The 15,596-nt window shown below is 30.8% G+C and overlaps 1 protein-coding gene and 1 non-coding gene across 2 annotated transcripts; both read left to right on the top strand.

Annotated features, from left to right (window-relative positions):
• Positions 1-5,522: 5,522 nt before the first annotated feature.
• Positions 5,523-8,956, top strand: LOC108484001 (ribulose bisphosphate carboxylase/oxygenase activase 1, chloroplastic-like). The gene is made up of 5 exons (XM_017787596.2): positions 5,523-6,095; positions 6,176-6,367; positions 7,469-7,941; positions 8,301-8,582; positions 8,707-8,956. Exons 1-5 carry the CDS (start codon positions 5,746-5,748, stop codon positions 8,820-8,822), a joined length of 1,413 nt encoding a protein of 470 aa, XP_017643085.1. The 5' UTR covers positions 5,523-5,745; the 3' UTR covers positions 8,823-8,956.
• A 1,499-nt stretch (positions 8,957-10,455) lies between these two features.
• On the top strand, positions 10,456-10,619 carry LOC128294603 (small nucleolar RNA snoR143). Its single transcript, XR_008284911.1, has one exon. It is a non-coding gene; the product is annotated as a small nucleolar RNA snoR143 (small nucleolar RNA).
• The last annotated feature ends 4,977 nt before the right edge of the window (positions 10,620-15,596 follow it).

Below are 15,596 nucleotides of genomic sequence, written 5' to 3'. Positions count from 1 at the left end.
TCGTCAGACTAAATAATTGGGCACCCTTTGCGGTTTTCAACATACAAAGTTTTGGAAGTTAAAATGTATCATGTTTTCGAGGGAATAAAGGATCATGTCCTATCGTGCTGGATGCGGTGCTATATTCCTCTTAAGCAAGAGAATTTTGATAACCAACTCGGGTTATTCAAATGTTATCGAAAGGGAACCGCATTTTAAAAACATTTTAAATCTTAGACATAAAGACAACATTCAATCGATTTGGTACCAATTTTGGGCGTAATGAGGGTGCTAATCATTCCTCATGCGTAACCGACTCCCGAACCCATTTTCTCAAATTTCGTAGACCAAAATCGTCGTTTTAGTAAGCCAAAATGTTATTAAAATGACCAAAATTCTTGGTGATCCAATCACACCTAAAAAAGAATTAGCGGCGACTCCATTTTTGTTTTTCAAAAGTCAATTCCCCATTTTTCATTAAATTTAAAATTTTTTAAAAAAGATGGTTGCGACAGTGGTTTTAGAAATAATTTTGAATTAGTGAAATTATGAATTAAAAGAAATTTGTAGATTAAAAGAGATAAAAATGAGGTATCAAGACCCCGAATTCATAAAATGAGCCATAAATATTTTATAAAAATATTTATAGAGTGTTAGTAAGTTAGTATTAAAGTTTCGTTAAGAAATTTTAAGGTTTCGGTAGTCAATTGGGTAAAAAAGGACTAAATTGAATTAAGTGCAAAGCTGTGAAATATGATTAAATAGCTCTAATAATAATTAAAGGAGGAATAAATAAGCAATTAAACACCTATTATTGGGCTGGACAGCACGAGTGTGCAGGAAAAAATAAAAATCAAGTGTGAACAATGGGCAAAATTGGAAATAAGGTAAAAATTAAATTGTAAAATATGATATATTAGGTAAAATCTAGAGTTTTCTTCATTTTTCTTCATCTTCTCCAGCAAAAAAACACCATTGAAGGGTTATTTTAAGCTGGTCTTTCATATTTTAATACATGTAAGCTCAATTCTTGATCATTTCTTGTAATTTTTGTGATTTTGAGACTTTTACAACTAGGTCCTAATATCTAATTCATTAGTTTTTGCTTTTATGAATATTTTAGAAAGTTACCATGAGTAATTGCTGAAATTTTATGATGATTTATCATGGAATTAAGGTTTTAATTTCATTATATGATGATTTTATGAAGAGATTTGCATAAAAATTTATTTTAAGACCTAATTGTGAAAGTTGTTGGAATTAAGGTTTTGTGTTGAATCTTGGAATGTCAAAGGCTGTGAAGTAGTTTGTATAGTTTAGATAAAATGCTATTTGAAAGGAATTAGTTTAATTTATGAATGAATTGAGTAAGGACTAAATTGTAAAAATTGAAAAGTTTAGGGTAATTGTGTAATTTTGAAAATTAAGGGCATAAATTGTGAAATATAATGGAATTGAAATAGATGCTAATGAAGAATGATTTTATAATTATAGATCAAGAAAATGAAGTGAATCGTGGAAAGGAGAAAATTCAAGAATAGTCCCTGAATTTCTACGACTTTTGCAAATTAGCCCAGGTAAGTTCATATGGCAAAGTTTAATGTTTGATATGAAAATCTTATGATTGTTAAAGTATTTTATTGTTGATGAATATTATCAAATTGTATTAACTAATGAATAATGTGTAACTAAATGAACACATTAGTTGGAACAATGGTTTGAGTGCTTTCATTTTATGACCATAATGAATTGACAGAAAGGATGTGATATATGCTTTCATATAAGACCATAGCCGGGCTATGGCATCGGTACAATGTGATTATGTGATTCCGTATAAGACCATATCTGGGATATGGCATCGGTATGATATGTGATCCGTATAAGACCAATGGCTTCGGTGTGTAATGTGTGACAATGAGAAAGTCCATAGTTTACTATGGAAATGTGATAATGAAACACTCAATTCCATTATTATTCCCTAATTTGACAATGGAAATAAATAAGAAATGGGCCGAAAAGAATTAAGTTCATGAATTGCATCATGAAAATTATTCAAATGAGTTTATTAATGAAGTTGTGATTTGCAGGATGAAATAGTTTAACTAATACATATATAATTGTGTATAGTGTTCGGTAAGATTTGTGTTATTATGCCTATGAGCTTACTAAGCTTCTATAAGCTTACTTGTGTATGTGATTTGTTTTGTAGATTGACTTATATACATACGGAGGATCGGATCTACATCAAGGGTCACACTATCCAGATTTACTCCGGTAGATTTTGTTAAACAAATTTTGATTTATATGGCATGTATAGGATTTGATTTAGTAATGTAATTATATGAATAATTAAGTATGCAAACTATGTTGAATGTGATGTTTTGTGATTGGAAAATGAAATATACATGTTTTGGCTTGAAATAATTGATTGCTTGGATTCTATTAGTGTATAATTGTATTTAGGTACAAGAAATGGATAAAAAGAATGTTATTTGATTAAGATATACAAGTAAATGTTTTGGGCATGAATAGGGTGTGTTTAGTATGTGAAAATAGCTTTAAAATGGTCAAAAATTATGTTTTCACACGGCCAAATCACATGGGCGTGTGCCCAGGCCGTGTGGAAAAGTCAGAATATGTCCATGGGCAGGCCACACGGGCGTGTGCCCCTATTTTAAAGAAAAATTTTCCAAAGTTCCCGGTTTAGTCTCAAATCACTTCCTAAACATATTTTGGGCCTCGTAAGTCTATATTAAGGACTTTAAGATGAAATTTGATAAGAATTTATCTGAAATGTAAAGTTTATGACTCGATTTTGTATAAATGTTAGTGTATAAGTCCGATAATGCCTCGTAGCCCTATTCCGTTGACAGCTTGGGGTTAGGGGGTGTTACAGGTAATCCCCATTAATTGTCGCTTCGAGTTCCTCGTCAATCAACTAGTCGCTATCCTAGTAGGATCTTCCGATCTTCTACTCAAATAATGAGTCAGCAAAGACTACTTATCTTTCGACCTCACAGTCTAGACTGGCTTGGGGTGAGGTGTTCACAGATGGGCCGTACCGATTTTGGGTTAATTCCTACATTGATAACTTCTCAGGATTGTCAAGCCTAGCATTTGTTTCACGTTCTTCCTTCACCAAATAGTTGATTCATTGAGTAACCCTACAAAACAATTAATAGATCATACCTCCACTCACTAATTCCCCATAAGAGGATTAGTTCCTTATGGAATCAATAAACACCATAAACTTGGTATTGAATATATGCATAAAGAATAGAACAAGAGTAAAGTTTGGAGAATCCTGTTTGTATTTGATATATGAAGTGCTGAAATCCTCAAAAGTTTGATTGCATCTACAAATCAAGTTCTCCAAAGTACACTAATATAAAGAACTAAAAAGAAACCTAAATTATAAGAGAAAGAAAAATAAATTGAAAACTAAATTCTACAAAGGAAACTAATAATATCAAAAGCTCCCTTTTAACAAGTGTTTAAAAGCCTATAACCCTAGGTCAACTGACGTTTTCATGTTAAACATTTGATTGTGCAAACCAAAACACGCCTAGTTCGTAAGTGCTTCTTGTACAGGACTAATGTCGCAACACCCTACTGTATGTGTCGCGACATCGAGGGCTATATGCTCATATTCAGGGTATCTTCAGGGGTATGTCACGATATCCTCAGGCTGTGTCGTGACATTGATGGCAGTCTTGAGATTTCTCTATTTTGCTCCCTATGTTGCGATAGTGGACATCCCGTGTTGCGACATAGCGACCAGTATCAGTTTAGTATGCCTTCTAAAGGTATCCTGCACGCTCACAAAGTATATTAGCTCACCCTTAGGCCTCATTCAGCCCCTAAGGTCAATAAAAGACTCAAATTACACTTTTTTATTGAATGCAAATGAAATTATGAAAACTCGACTAAAACATAACAAAACTGCTTGTATTCAAGCTCCTCAAATGCAAAAACTAGTTTAATTTGTTACACCGAATTACAGCAGATCACCAATAAGCCATTGATATGTAATATGTGCAAATTTGTATTCAGTGAAGTGGAATAACATGTTTTGGTAGTTTTGGCATAGGTGATATTGGTATTTGGATGTATAAGCTGTCATGAATTGGTTTTGATTAGATTGAGATCATGTTTATAGTTGGCAAAATTGAATGTGAAGCTTGGATGTATGTTTAATGTATGCTTTGTGTTGTTCCATAATAAGGTCATTTAGGTTCATAAGGTATAAAGTAAATGTATATGTAAATTGGTGGTAAATTTAAATGGTTTGGTTGTTATGTTTTAATGACATTTGAATTATTTAAATCGAATTGATGAATAGGTATTGAATGTCTTGATAAGAGGTTGAATTTGAATGTTTGAACTTGTTTGCCATATTTTGATATGATTTGAATCAAGTGGAAGTGGTAATTGAGTGAACATCTTGAAAGGTTTCAGCTGGAAGTTATGGAATAGGTACCAAAATATACATTTTGCCAAAAGTAGGGGCCATGCCTCGTCGACCAACATCCCTCGTCACAACGTCAACCGATGGTAAGTGACATCGTAACGTCAAATTGCATGAAGTCATGACATGACTTACCATGTTGGTGACGTCACAGCATGGAAGTGATAAAGTTGTGATGTGATCCTAAATTTTCAAAATTTTTCAATTTGGTCCTATTTCATACTTGGGTAACAAAAGAGCTTTCATAAGCTCATATAAGACCTGAAAATGATTGTTTAGCATAAATTGAATGTGATTGATATTTAATTGCATGTGCGAATGATTAAGTACTACCTGATTGATTGTTGTTGCTCTTGTAACGAATATAACATTCCGTAACTCAGACCCGACAATCGGGTTGGGCGAGGGGTGTTACACAAAGTATGATAAACCAAAGAACAAGATAACAAATGGCTTAACATAAACTCAAGTAACTTAAGGATCAAAGTAGAGAAATAAATATTAGTTCTCCCTTCCCTAATGTTCACTTAATTTCATTTTCAACTCCACCCTTTTTTGGCTCACCCCTTGTATATCTCCAACATTCAATAATAAAACATATAAGTAAAAATAATACCAAGACATTGAAATAAAAGTCACTAGCACTTTTTTTTTTTTAAGAAACAAAAGAATATGTTTTATCTTCTCTCCTCAATTCATTCACCATAATATTCATTCTATTTTTAAGCTCAAAATAATGATATTAATCATCTAAAATAAATATGGGTTAAGTTGAAGTTTTAAGCTCAATTCACGAGGAATAAGCTATCAATTAATATAAGTAAACAAGAAAAAAAATACTTTCAAGAGTTAATTAGAAATTTTTTTAACAATTAGGAATATTTTAGAATTTGAATTATAATTTGAGGATGTGTATTGAAATTAATCAAAAAAAAATGAATAACTTGGAGCAAACCCCAATCTAGCAATCTAGTGTGTGGTAATAGATGAAGCAAACTATTGAGTGGCGAAGAAGCATCCATAAATAGTAACCTCAAAGATAAATCAAGACTCAGGAATTGCAATCAATCGAAATCTGCCACGTGTATACATGATCATCTTCATTGTGTGGCCTTCAACGAATGAGAAAATTTTAAGACCAAAAATGAAAATTCCTTGATTTTGGTACACAAAAAAATATAAATTTATCCCCTATAAATGTTGCTCCCCCACCCACAGTGACTTGAGCTCCTCAAAGCCCACACTCTCAAATTCAGATAACAATTTCACAGTTGTTTTCTTCACTCTCTCTCTCAGCCATGGCTGCAGCCATCTCCACCGTCGCCGCCGCTGCCGCCGCCAACCGAGCTCTGGGAGTGTCAGTCCCAACCTCAGCTTTCATGGGGAAGAAAGTGAGCTCGAGATTCAACAACACCAGGCAGGTTCCTTCGGGAAGTTTTAAGGTGATGGCGGCGGAAAAAGAGATAGATGAAGAGACACAGACCGAAAAGGACCGATGGAAAGGGTTGGCTTACGATATTTCGGACGACCAACAAGACATTACTCGAGGGAAAGGGATGGTGGATTCCTTGTTCCAAGCTCCCATGAATGATGGAACTCACTATGCTGTCATGAGTTCCTATGAATACATCAGCCAAGGTCTTAAAACGTAAGTACTCTCCCACTCTCCTATACCGAACGTTATCGACTACCATCTGCCTCTTATATGATGATTATATATAATTTTAGGTACAATTTGGACAACAACATGGATGGTTTCTACATCGCTCCTGCATTCATGGACAAGCTTGTTGTTCACATCAGCAAGAACTTCATGTCCCTCCCTAACATTAAGGTTCCTCTAATCCTGGGTATTTGGGGAGGCAAAGGTCAAGGAAAATCTTTCCAATGTGAGCTTGTGTTTGCCAAGATGGGTATCAAGTAAGTTCCTGATTTGCTTATGTTACTCTTTTTTTTTTAAAGTATTCTTATTTTCTCGGTATTTAAATTTAGATACGGCTCATGTTTCTTCGAATACATGAAAAAAAATTACCTATATTAAATTAAATTTATTGAACTATTTCAATAATTATGTTGAGTTTGGATAAAAATTTTGTCTATTTAAATAAGCAAAGTCATAATTATTGTTCCTTTAAGAAAAACAAATTTTTTATTTTAATATAGTTTTAAATATATTAAAGTAATTATATTTTTTTAATATTGTTTACAAATGAATTTATACTATCAAATCGAGTAATAACTAAAATATTATTACTTTACAAAATGAATTATATTATTTTGAGTATGTATGTATCCTTTTATATCTTTTATATAAAAATAGAAAAATATGGATTTAAATTTAAAATATTATAGTTTTCAACAAATTTTCTTAGGTCTAATTTTGCTATTAAACCTAGTATTTTGCATAAATTGTAGATGCAGTACATGTATTTTAATTTGATCATTTTAGTTTCTCTACTTTTAGAATTTTAAAATTTTAGTCCTAACCAAAAGATAACTATTAAATTCATTAAGTTAAATTTTGTTATTTTTAAATTTTGATGTGTCAAACATATTATCACATGTGTAATATTATATTTATTATTTTCACATATTACTAAAAAAATCAGTTAATAGATTTAATGGTTGTCGTCTGAATTAAGACTAAAATTTTGAATTTAAAAAATATTCTCAATAAGAATGATCCAATTGGTAAATTAGACTAAATTTTAGGCACAATACAAAACTAATTACATAATTTAACCAAATAGATTTAACTATTGTTGTTGGGTTAGGATTAAATTAAAACTTAAAAAGTACAAGGAGTAATATTGATGAAATTAATTTACATGTATTAAATCCATAATTTATACAAAATACAAATTCTAATAGCAAAATTGTCCATTTTTCTTATCATTTCATCTAAAAACTCGTTTATCCTTTATATCAATTTATTATAAATAAAATTATTACATAAATTTGTTTTTATTCAACAAATATGCTGTGATAACTGATAAATTATAAACAATGAATAACTTCCAGCCCCATCATGATGAGTGCCGGAGAACTGGAAAGTGGAAACGCCGGTGAACCAGCCAAGTTGATCAGGCAAAGGTACCGTGAAGCCGCCGACATAATCAAAAAGGGCAAAATGTGCGCCTTGTTCATTAACGATCTCGATGCTGGTGCCGGTCGTATGGGAGGAACCACCCAATACACCGTCAACAACCAGATGGTTAACGCTACCCTCATGAACATCGCCGATAACCCCACCAACGTCCAGCTCCCCGGTATGTACAACAAGGAAGAGAACCCCCGTGTCCCCATCATCGTCACTGGTAACGATTTCTCCACACTGTATGCTCCTCTCATCCGTGACGGTCGTATGGAGAAATTTTACTGGGCACCAACTAGGGACGACCGTATCGGTGTTTGCAAAGGTATTTTCAGGACCGACAACGTCCGAGATGAAGACATTGTTAAGCTCGTCGACACCTTCCCCGGCCAATCCATCGGTAACTCTCATTAAATTTTTTTCACTAGGTTTAATTATGCTTACATTCCCTATACGCTTCATAGTTTGAAATTTAGTCCTCCACTACTTATCTGAAAATATGTTATTACGTGGGTTCATTGTTTTCAGTGGCGGAACTACGTTGGAGGCAGAGGGGATCCTGGCCCCCAAAGTTTTGAAATATTTTTATTAAATCCTTCAAAATTTTTAAAAATTTTAATCAAGTTTTCTTAAAGTTTTGAAATTTTTAAATAAACCCCAAAACTCAATGACACGTTCTGTCACAGTTTCAATTACGGATCATTCGAGTGATATATTACAATTAACAATGGTTTTTCTTTTTGGGTTGATAAATTGTAGATTTCTTCGGTGCCTTGAGGGCTCGGGTTTACGATGACGAAGTGAGGAAATGGATCAGTGAGGTCGGAGTCGCAAGCGTAGGGAAGAAGTTAGTGAACTCAAGGGAAGGACCTCCAACATTTGAGCAGCCAAAAATGACCATTGAAAAGCTATTGGAATATGGAAACATGCTTGTTGCTGAGCAAGAGAATGTTAAGAGAGTCCAATTGGCTGACAAATACTTGAGTGAAGCTGCCCTTGGTGAAGCTAATGAAGATTCCATCAATAGAGGAACTTTCTATGGTTAGATAACCCCCTTTCGTCTTTTCTCTTAAACCAAATTCGGGTTTTTTAAAACCGACCCGAACTCAAATATTTTTTTTTACAATTTGATCCTAGTGACAAAGAATGGTGTGTTTGTTGGCAGGCAAAGCAGCACAACAAGTTGGGGTTCCAGTTCCCGAAGGGTGCACTGATCCAAATGCTGATAACTTTGATCCAACGGCTAGAAGTGATGATGGAACTTGCACTTACAAATTCTAGACCTCGTATTATAGTAGTATTGGGTTGAAAAAGAAAACCCTTTTTCTATTTTATGTAATGATGTGAGATTGTTCCAAAACTATCGTTTGCCTTTTGTTGTTCCAATTATATGATTTTGCTTTCTCAATTCTTAATATTTTCTCTTCATATGATTTTGCTCTTTTTTTTTTTCAATTATTTATATTCAAATTTCACCTTTCCGGTTAAACTTAAAAGTTCTATTAAATCTTTCTTTCCTAAAACAATCATGATATATGTTATATTAAAATATTTTATCTTTTGTTTTAACTTAAATATAGTTAAAGTTCTTATCAAACAATTGTTTTGCACAAACTCTTTTCCCTATTCCTATTGTATCAACAAAAAGAACATATTATCTTCTACTTAAAAATAGTTTAATCTACTAACCAAGCTTTTGTTAATCACACAATATTATTCAATGTATGTTTAATGATTTAGATAATTGGATCTTTTATGATTAAAGAAATGAAAAGAGAATAAAAAGTGTTTAGATCTTTTATGATTTAGATAAAGTTTTTACAATTTATTAAGACCCTTTTCTTAGTTGTATCAAGTTTGCTACTAAACAATTAGTATGATTATGTTTTACTACTCAACTTTAAAATGTTACAAAATAATTATTGAACCATTCGAAAATTTTTATTTAAGTCACTAGATTATTAAAATTATTGTTGTATAACCTTATCAATTTTCAACACTTATTCTCTTCTATAGTTTAGTTTTTTAATGAAACAACTTTTAATGTCACGAATTTACGAACTGAAATCTAAACAATTTTTTTTTTGACCTTTAATACTGATTGTCAGATCTACTTTGATCTAAAATATGTTTTTCTACTTCTTGATGGTATTGATCTACAATATCGATCGTTGAATTGTTGCTTAAACTCATTAGTCGAACTTTTTTCTATAAAAAAATTTATAATCCAGTGGCTTAAATAAAAAATTACAAATAATTTATAACTATTTTATAACTTTTTAAAATTAGGTCAACAAAATGTAAACTTACCCTAGAAAAAGTATTTTATTTTTAATAGTAAAACCGAAACCTCAGATGAAGATGAACAAGCAAAAGCCCAAAAAAGAAATCTATGGGCTCTACTGAAGAAAACCGTAAACCTAGCTCAAAATCCATTATATATACATGAAAATTCCCATTAATAAATTTCTCAATCGAAAAACCCTAATCGCCTCCCTCAAAAAACTCCTTATCTTCCCTTCTCAACAACCCCAAAAAACAACAAATCTCTGCAATTTCAAAAGCCTTCCTTCTGTTAAAATTCCCCTTAGATTTCGTTTACGAAAGCTAATTTTCCGAGGATCCAAACAAAGGGCGGTGATTAAAAGGAGAGAGGCTTGAGTGGGATCATTAAAGAAAAGAAAAAAAAATCGAAGATGCCGCCTTCTTTCCAAGGCTTTGGTGTCTCGCATTTTTTTTTTCTCTCTTTTTTTCTGCCCATTTTAAATCCGGGTTTTTACCTCACAATGACTTGAAAATCCTAAATTTACACTTGATATGAGCCCTAATTTGTTTTTCCTTTTTTAGTTTTTACAATATATTTGCATTTGTTGTATTTTTAGGAAATAAAGCAATTATTTGTAAGGCTTTGTTTCTTCAACAACAGTGCAGAAATTAAAGGTTTAATTTTTTTTTATATTTCTTTTTTGAAAAGAAAAGAAAGAAAAAAAATTAAGCAGCGGCCAGACAACCGTAGGGATGGCATCCACAGATGAAGGGTTTTAATCCCTTTTTGTCTACTGATTCCATCTCACATTTCTGTTTTTAATTGTTTGTTTCATATTTCATATTGATTATGTTTTTATACAAATTTTACGAAAGAAAATTTGTATATAAATTATTGCTTACTATAATCCTTACATCGTCTTATTATTGTGAGATTTTTTAAAAATAATTTTGCTTTTATTTTTATTCATTTTATTCAAACGATAATGAAATAATAATAATAAATAATGAATCAAAATTCAGAAGAAAAATTAACATCATTGTCTATTGTGTTACATTTTTCCATTAGATTTTGTCCAAAATGTCACTTTTATAATAATTTTATTGTTCATTTTATTATCATTTACGTCAATTTCACCTTTGTTCGTTAAATCACTTAAAAAAAAATTACAGTAAAAAATATTAACGGATGCATATGGATTACAAAAATATTAATTATTGATGTGATATATGTACATGAATTGTCATAAATATTATTCCACTCAGTAAAATTAATATATGTTAAATATATCAAATTTAAAACTTTTAACTATTTAATTTGAAAAAAAATTTAATTGTTTAATAAATATATAAAATATTTTAAATTAATATAATAAAAGTATTAGATCAATTTAAATATTTATTTGCATGGTAATTATAATTATATTAATAAATTTAATATTTGAATTGTTAAAATATATAGTATTTTAGTTTTACATTCCTTAAAAAAAGAATGAACTTACTCTTTAGTAAATAAATATATATTTCTTCTTTCTTTTAGTTGTCACTTTGATGAAAAAAATAAAGCCTTAGATGCCTAATGCTTCTCTCTAATTTCAATTTATTTATTGAGTGAATTTATAGTTTGGTTATTTAATTTTAGAATTTTATAAAAGGTGAATTATTTAAAAAAATTTATTTTAAAGTTTTTATTTGAGTTATTTACTTGTTGAGGTGTTGACTTTTTTTTTAATTTTAACTAGTGAATTCAAAGCAATAATTCAATAATTAATATGATAAATTAATATCTATCAATAAGTAGAAGAATATACATAAAATTTTAGTCAATTTGATGATTAGTGTTGAAGATTAAGGAAGAAAGTTAATTGATTTTGATTCATTATTTTATGATGTTCAAAATTATTTCATGAAAAAAATTGTATGGTAGAAGAGAAGGAAATGAGAATTTTGATTGATGCAAGGTGTAAATAGAGAAAATTATATTGTAGTGATTTTAACAATTAATTAATTTAAATAAAAATTTTTAAATAGTATAATAATTATTTTATAATTTTTAAAATTGAATCATTAAAACATAAATCTATTATCAATTTAATGAACTTTAGTGTACAAAGCAGGTATGAAATTAATTTACTAAAAGAAAATACATTCATGTAAAATAAATTGCCACAAACTTTCAATCTTTGTGTATTAAAGAATTAAAAACCAAATTAATAAAAAGACCTTTTTCAATCTCTTTTAAATTCAAGAAAATTAAAATAATTTAATCCCGATAAATTTAAATGTTAGTAAATAAAGACAAATAATTTAATCCCGATAAATTTAAATGTAAGTAAATAAAGACAATAAATAATGACAGTGACATTTTCCATCCAAAAATCCTCCGTGGCAAAAGAGAAAAGAAAAGAAAAGATAAAGCATTATTTTCACGTGATAAATTATTATGTTATAATTGCATAAAATACCATTAACATTAGGAATTTTTAATCTTTGATTTTTTTGGCTTTTTACTTGTTTAATTTAAAAATTTTAATATTTATAAAAATGATCTTGATTAAAAAATATTCACTAAAATAACTTGAAATGAACAGTAAATTTGGGTTTTGAAAACTTAATGGCCGACACTACATAATACTTTAACCTCATGATTGCATGATGATTGTGTTAGGCTTTAGAAAAATTTTTTTTTTTTTAAATTTGGGAACCCAATGATGAGCACCAAAGTATATTTTTTTAAAAATCGTATCATATTGGTATATAAAAATACCAATATTTAAAAAAAAATTGGTGTTAGCCAGTAGATGGGCGACACCAGGTACAATTTTCGCTTTCCAATACACTAGTGCCGGCCATCAGTGTCCTAAAAAAATTTCATTGGAAGCTAAAAATTGTACTTGGTGCCGGCACCCAATTTTTTTTAAAAAAAATTCATTGGTGTCGACCATCAGTGTTCCACAAAAAAAATGTATTGGGAGCTGAAATATACAACTACATTAAATTTATAGATACAAAAAATACAAATATTATAATAAATTAATACACGAAAATATAAAAATGAAAGCTTAAATCTTAAATCTTAAACAACTATATTAAATTTACAGGTATAAGAAAATACAAACATTATAAAGAAATAATACAATATTTGGAATAGTAATTTCTTCACAATTAGTCGTCTTCTGCTTGAATCAGGTCTACGTTGAATTAGTATCCCACTTATGAGTTGCAGAATAAATGCTATTGCACCATAAATAATGTCTATCTGTGTTGGACATCTTGGTTAGTCATCTATGACGCAGAAAGTCATCTAACCCTTAATGGTATAACATTTAGCTTAGATATTACAGTATATAATTCAACCCCAAAATTCGGTTGTACATTACGAAAAACTCCATCCACAATCCACTACAAAAAACTTATTTGTTGATATACTACAAAACATCTCATTTTAATGGTTCTTTCAAAAAAAAATTCTTATCTATTTACACAATCAGAACCCAAACTATCCACTAAATATAGGGTTTGGTGTCGGCCATATGTGTTCCAAAATAAGAAAAAAATATTTTTTTAATGTGATAAAGTTGGTGCCTGCAATTGCTGTCCCCCCCAAAAAAAATACACTGGTAACGGCCATTATTTTTACAAAAAAAAATTCATTGGGAGCCGAAATTGTACTTGGTGCCGCCCATTACATGGCCAACACTCAAATTTTTTTTAAAATACATTGGTGCCGACCATCAGTGTCCCAAAGTAAAAAAAAAATATATCTTGGGAAGCAAAAATTGTACCTGGATGGCCAACACAAAAAAATTTTTTTAATGTGTTTGGTGCCGGCTATTACGTGGTTAGAAACAATTTTTTTAAATATTAATATTTTTGTATACCAATATAATACGATTTTTAAAAAAAATATCCTGGTGTTGGCCATTAGGTTCCCAAACTCAAAAAAATATATTTTTGTATACCAGTATATACGATTTTTAAAACCATTGAATTTCTATAACTCAAATCTATTGTTCATTTCAAGTTATTTTGGTGAATATTTTTGAATCATGATTATTTTTATAAATATTAAATTTTTTTAGGTTAGATGAATAAAATAGTCGAAACTATGCCTTGAACCTCGTACAAGCAAATTTTCTAATATCAGGATTTGATCCAGGCTCTTGTCCCCCGAATTGATTGCAAGGGAAAGCTAGAATCTCAAATCCTGTGATAGTGTTTTTTCAACAAATCTTACAAAAACATGATGACATTATTAAAGAACAAAATATCAAGGCAAGAATGCTTAACTTAAGATACCCCAAGCTTGTACCTTTACTGTGTAGTCATATAGGGTTTTATCCGTAGCTGCTCTTGCATGAATGCCTAAAGATCTAGAGTTAATGACAAACCCAAAAGCAGGAAGCGATGGCAAGGAGAACCCATGTTGGAAAAAGGCTGATTTTGAAGACCCAAGCGAGGATTTGATGGAAGGAATTGATAAAGACAAGGAAGGCCATGATGAAGAAAAAACTGGGGTCTTTTTTGCTTGGGCAAAATCAAGAATAGGAGACAGAATAGTTGCAAAGAAAGGCATGGAAGCCATAATTTCGTTCTTTGTCTCCTTTGTGTCTGTCTAATTGTCTAAAATGATGGAGGTGGAGGTGATGGCATTGCTTGGTCGAAACCCGGGTGGAAGAGAGGTGGGGTGGTTGTGGAAGTGGCAGAAGCAGAAGCAGCAATGGTGGAGAAAAAGAGTTTTTTTTTTTTTGTTACAGCAGTAATGGGAAAAGAAGGAGGGGGATGAAGAAAGAATATGGAATAAAATGAAAAGAAAAAATTTGAAGCTGTCGAAACCATTTTTTTAAAATTTTAAATTTAATGAAAAAAAGGGAATTAACTTTTTGAAAAACAGAAATAGAGTCGCCACCAATCTCTTTGTTTAGGTGTGATCGGATCACTTAGAAATTTGGTTATTTTAATAAAATATTTCCTTTTATTAAAATAACGATTTTAGTCTTACGAAAATATGAGAAAATGGGTTCGGGAGTCGGTTACGCATGAGGAAGGATTAGCACCCTCACTATGCCCAAAATTGGTACCAAATCAATTAAATATTGTCCTTATGTCTAAAATTAAAAATATTTTTGAAATGTGGTTCTTTTTAATAATATTTGAATAACCCGAGTTGGTCGTCAAAGTCTTCTCGTTTCGAGGGAATATAGCATCGTATCCAGCACGATAGGACACGATCCTTTATACCCTCGAGAACATGATAAATTTTTTATTTCCAAAAGTTTATAAGTTGAATATTACAAACGGATGCCCGATTATTAGTCCAACGTAAAACTGAAACCCAGCACATCAGGGCACGATTCCTCGAATTTCTAAACATCGAGCATTGCCTTATTTTTAGAATTTTTAAGAAACATGAGTGAAATTCTAAAGGGAATATTCGATTATTTAAAACCAACAGGAAATTGCAACCCAGCACGATAGGGCATGATTCCCCGAATTGCCAAACATCGAACATTACCTTCGTTTTATAGAATCTTTAAAGACATGGGTGAAATTTCAAAGGAATATTCGATTGTTTTGAATGAACGGGAAATCGCAACCCAACACGATAGGGCACGATTCCTGAATTTCCAAACATCGAGTATTACCTTCGTTTTATAGAGTTTTTAGAAAACATGAATGAAATTCCAAAGGGACATTCGATTATTTTGAGCAAACGAGAAATTGCGACCCAGCACATTAGGGCACGATTCCATGAATTGCCAAATATCGAATATCGCCTTCGTTTTAAAG

This window comes from Gossypium arboreum, chromosome 6 (assembly GCF_025698485.1).
Source record: "Gossypium arboreum isolate Shixiya-1 chromosome 6, ASM2569848v2, whole genome shotgun sequence".
NCBI lineage: Eukaryota > Viridiplantae > Streptophyta > Magnoliopsida > Malvales > Malvaceae > Gossypium > Gossypium arboreum.
Note: the sequence above shows the minus strand (reverse complement) of the source record. Positions and strands in the feature narration are given on the sequence as shown.

Coding starts and splice junctions, on each gene's coding strand:
- LOC108484001 (XM_017787596.2), top strand. CDS start 5,746: ATGGCTGCAGCCATCTCCACCGTCGCCGCCGCTGCCGCCGCCAACCGA. Junction 6,096..6,175: donor ATCAGCCAAGGTCTTAAAAC/GTAAGTACTCTC, acceptor ATATAATTTTAG/GTACAATTTGGACAACAACA. Junction 6,368..7,468: donor TTTGCCAAGATGGGTATCAA/GTAAGTTCCTGA, acceptor AATAACTTCCAG/CCCCATCATGATGAGTGCCG.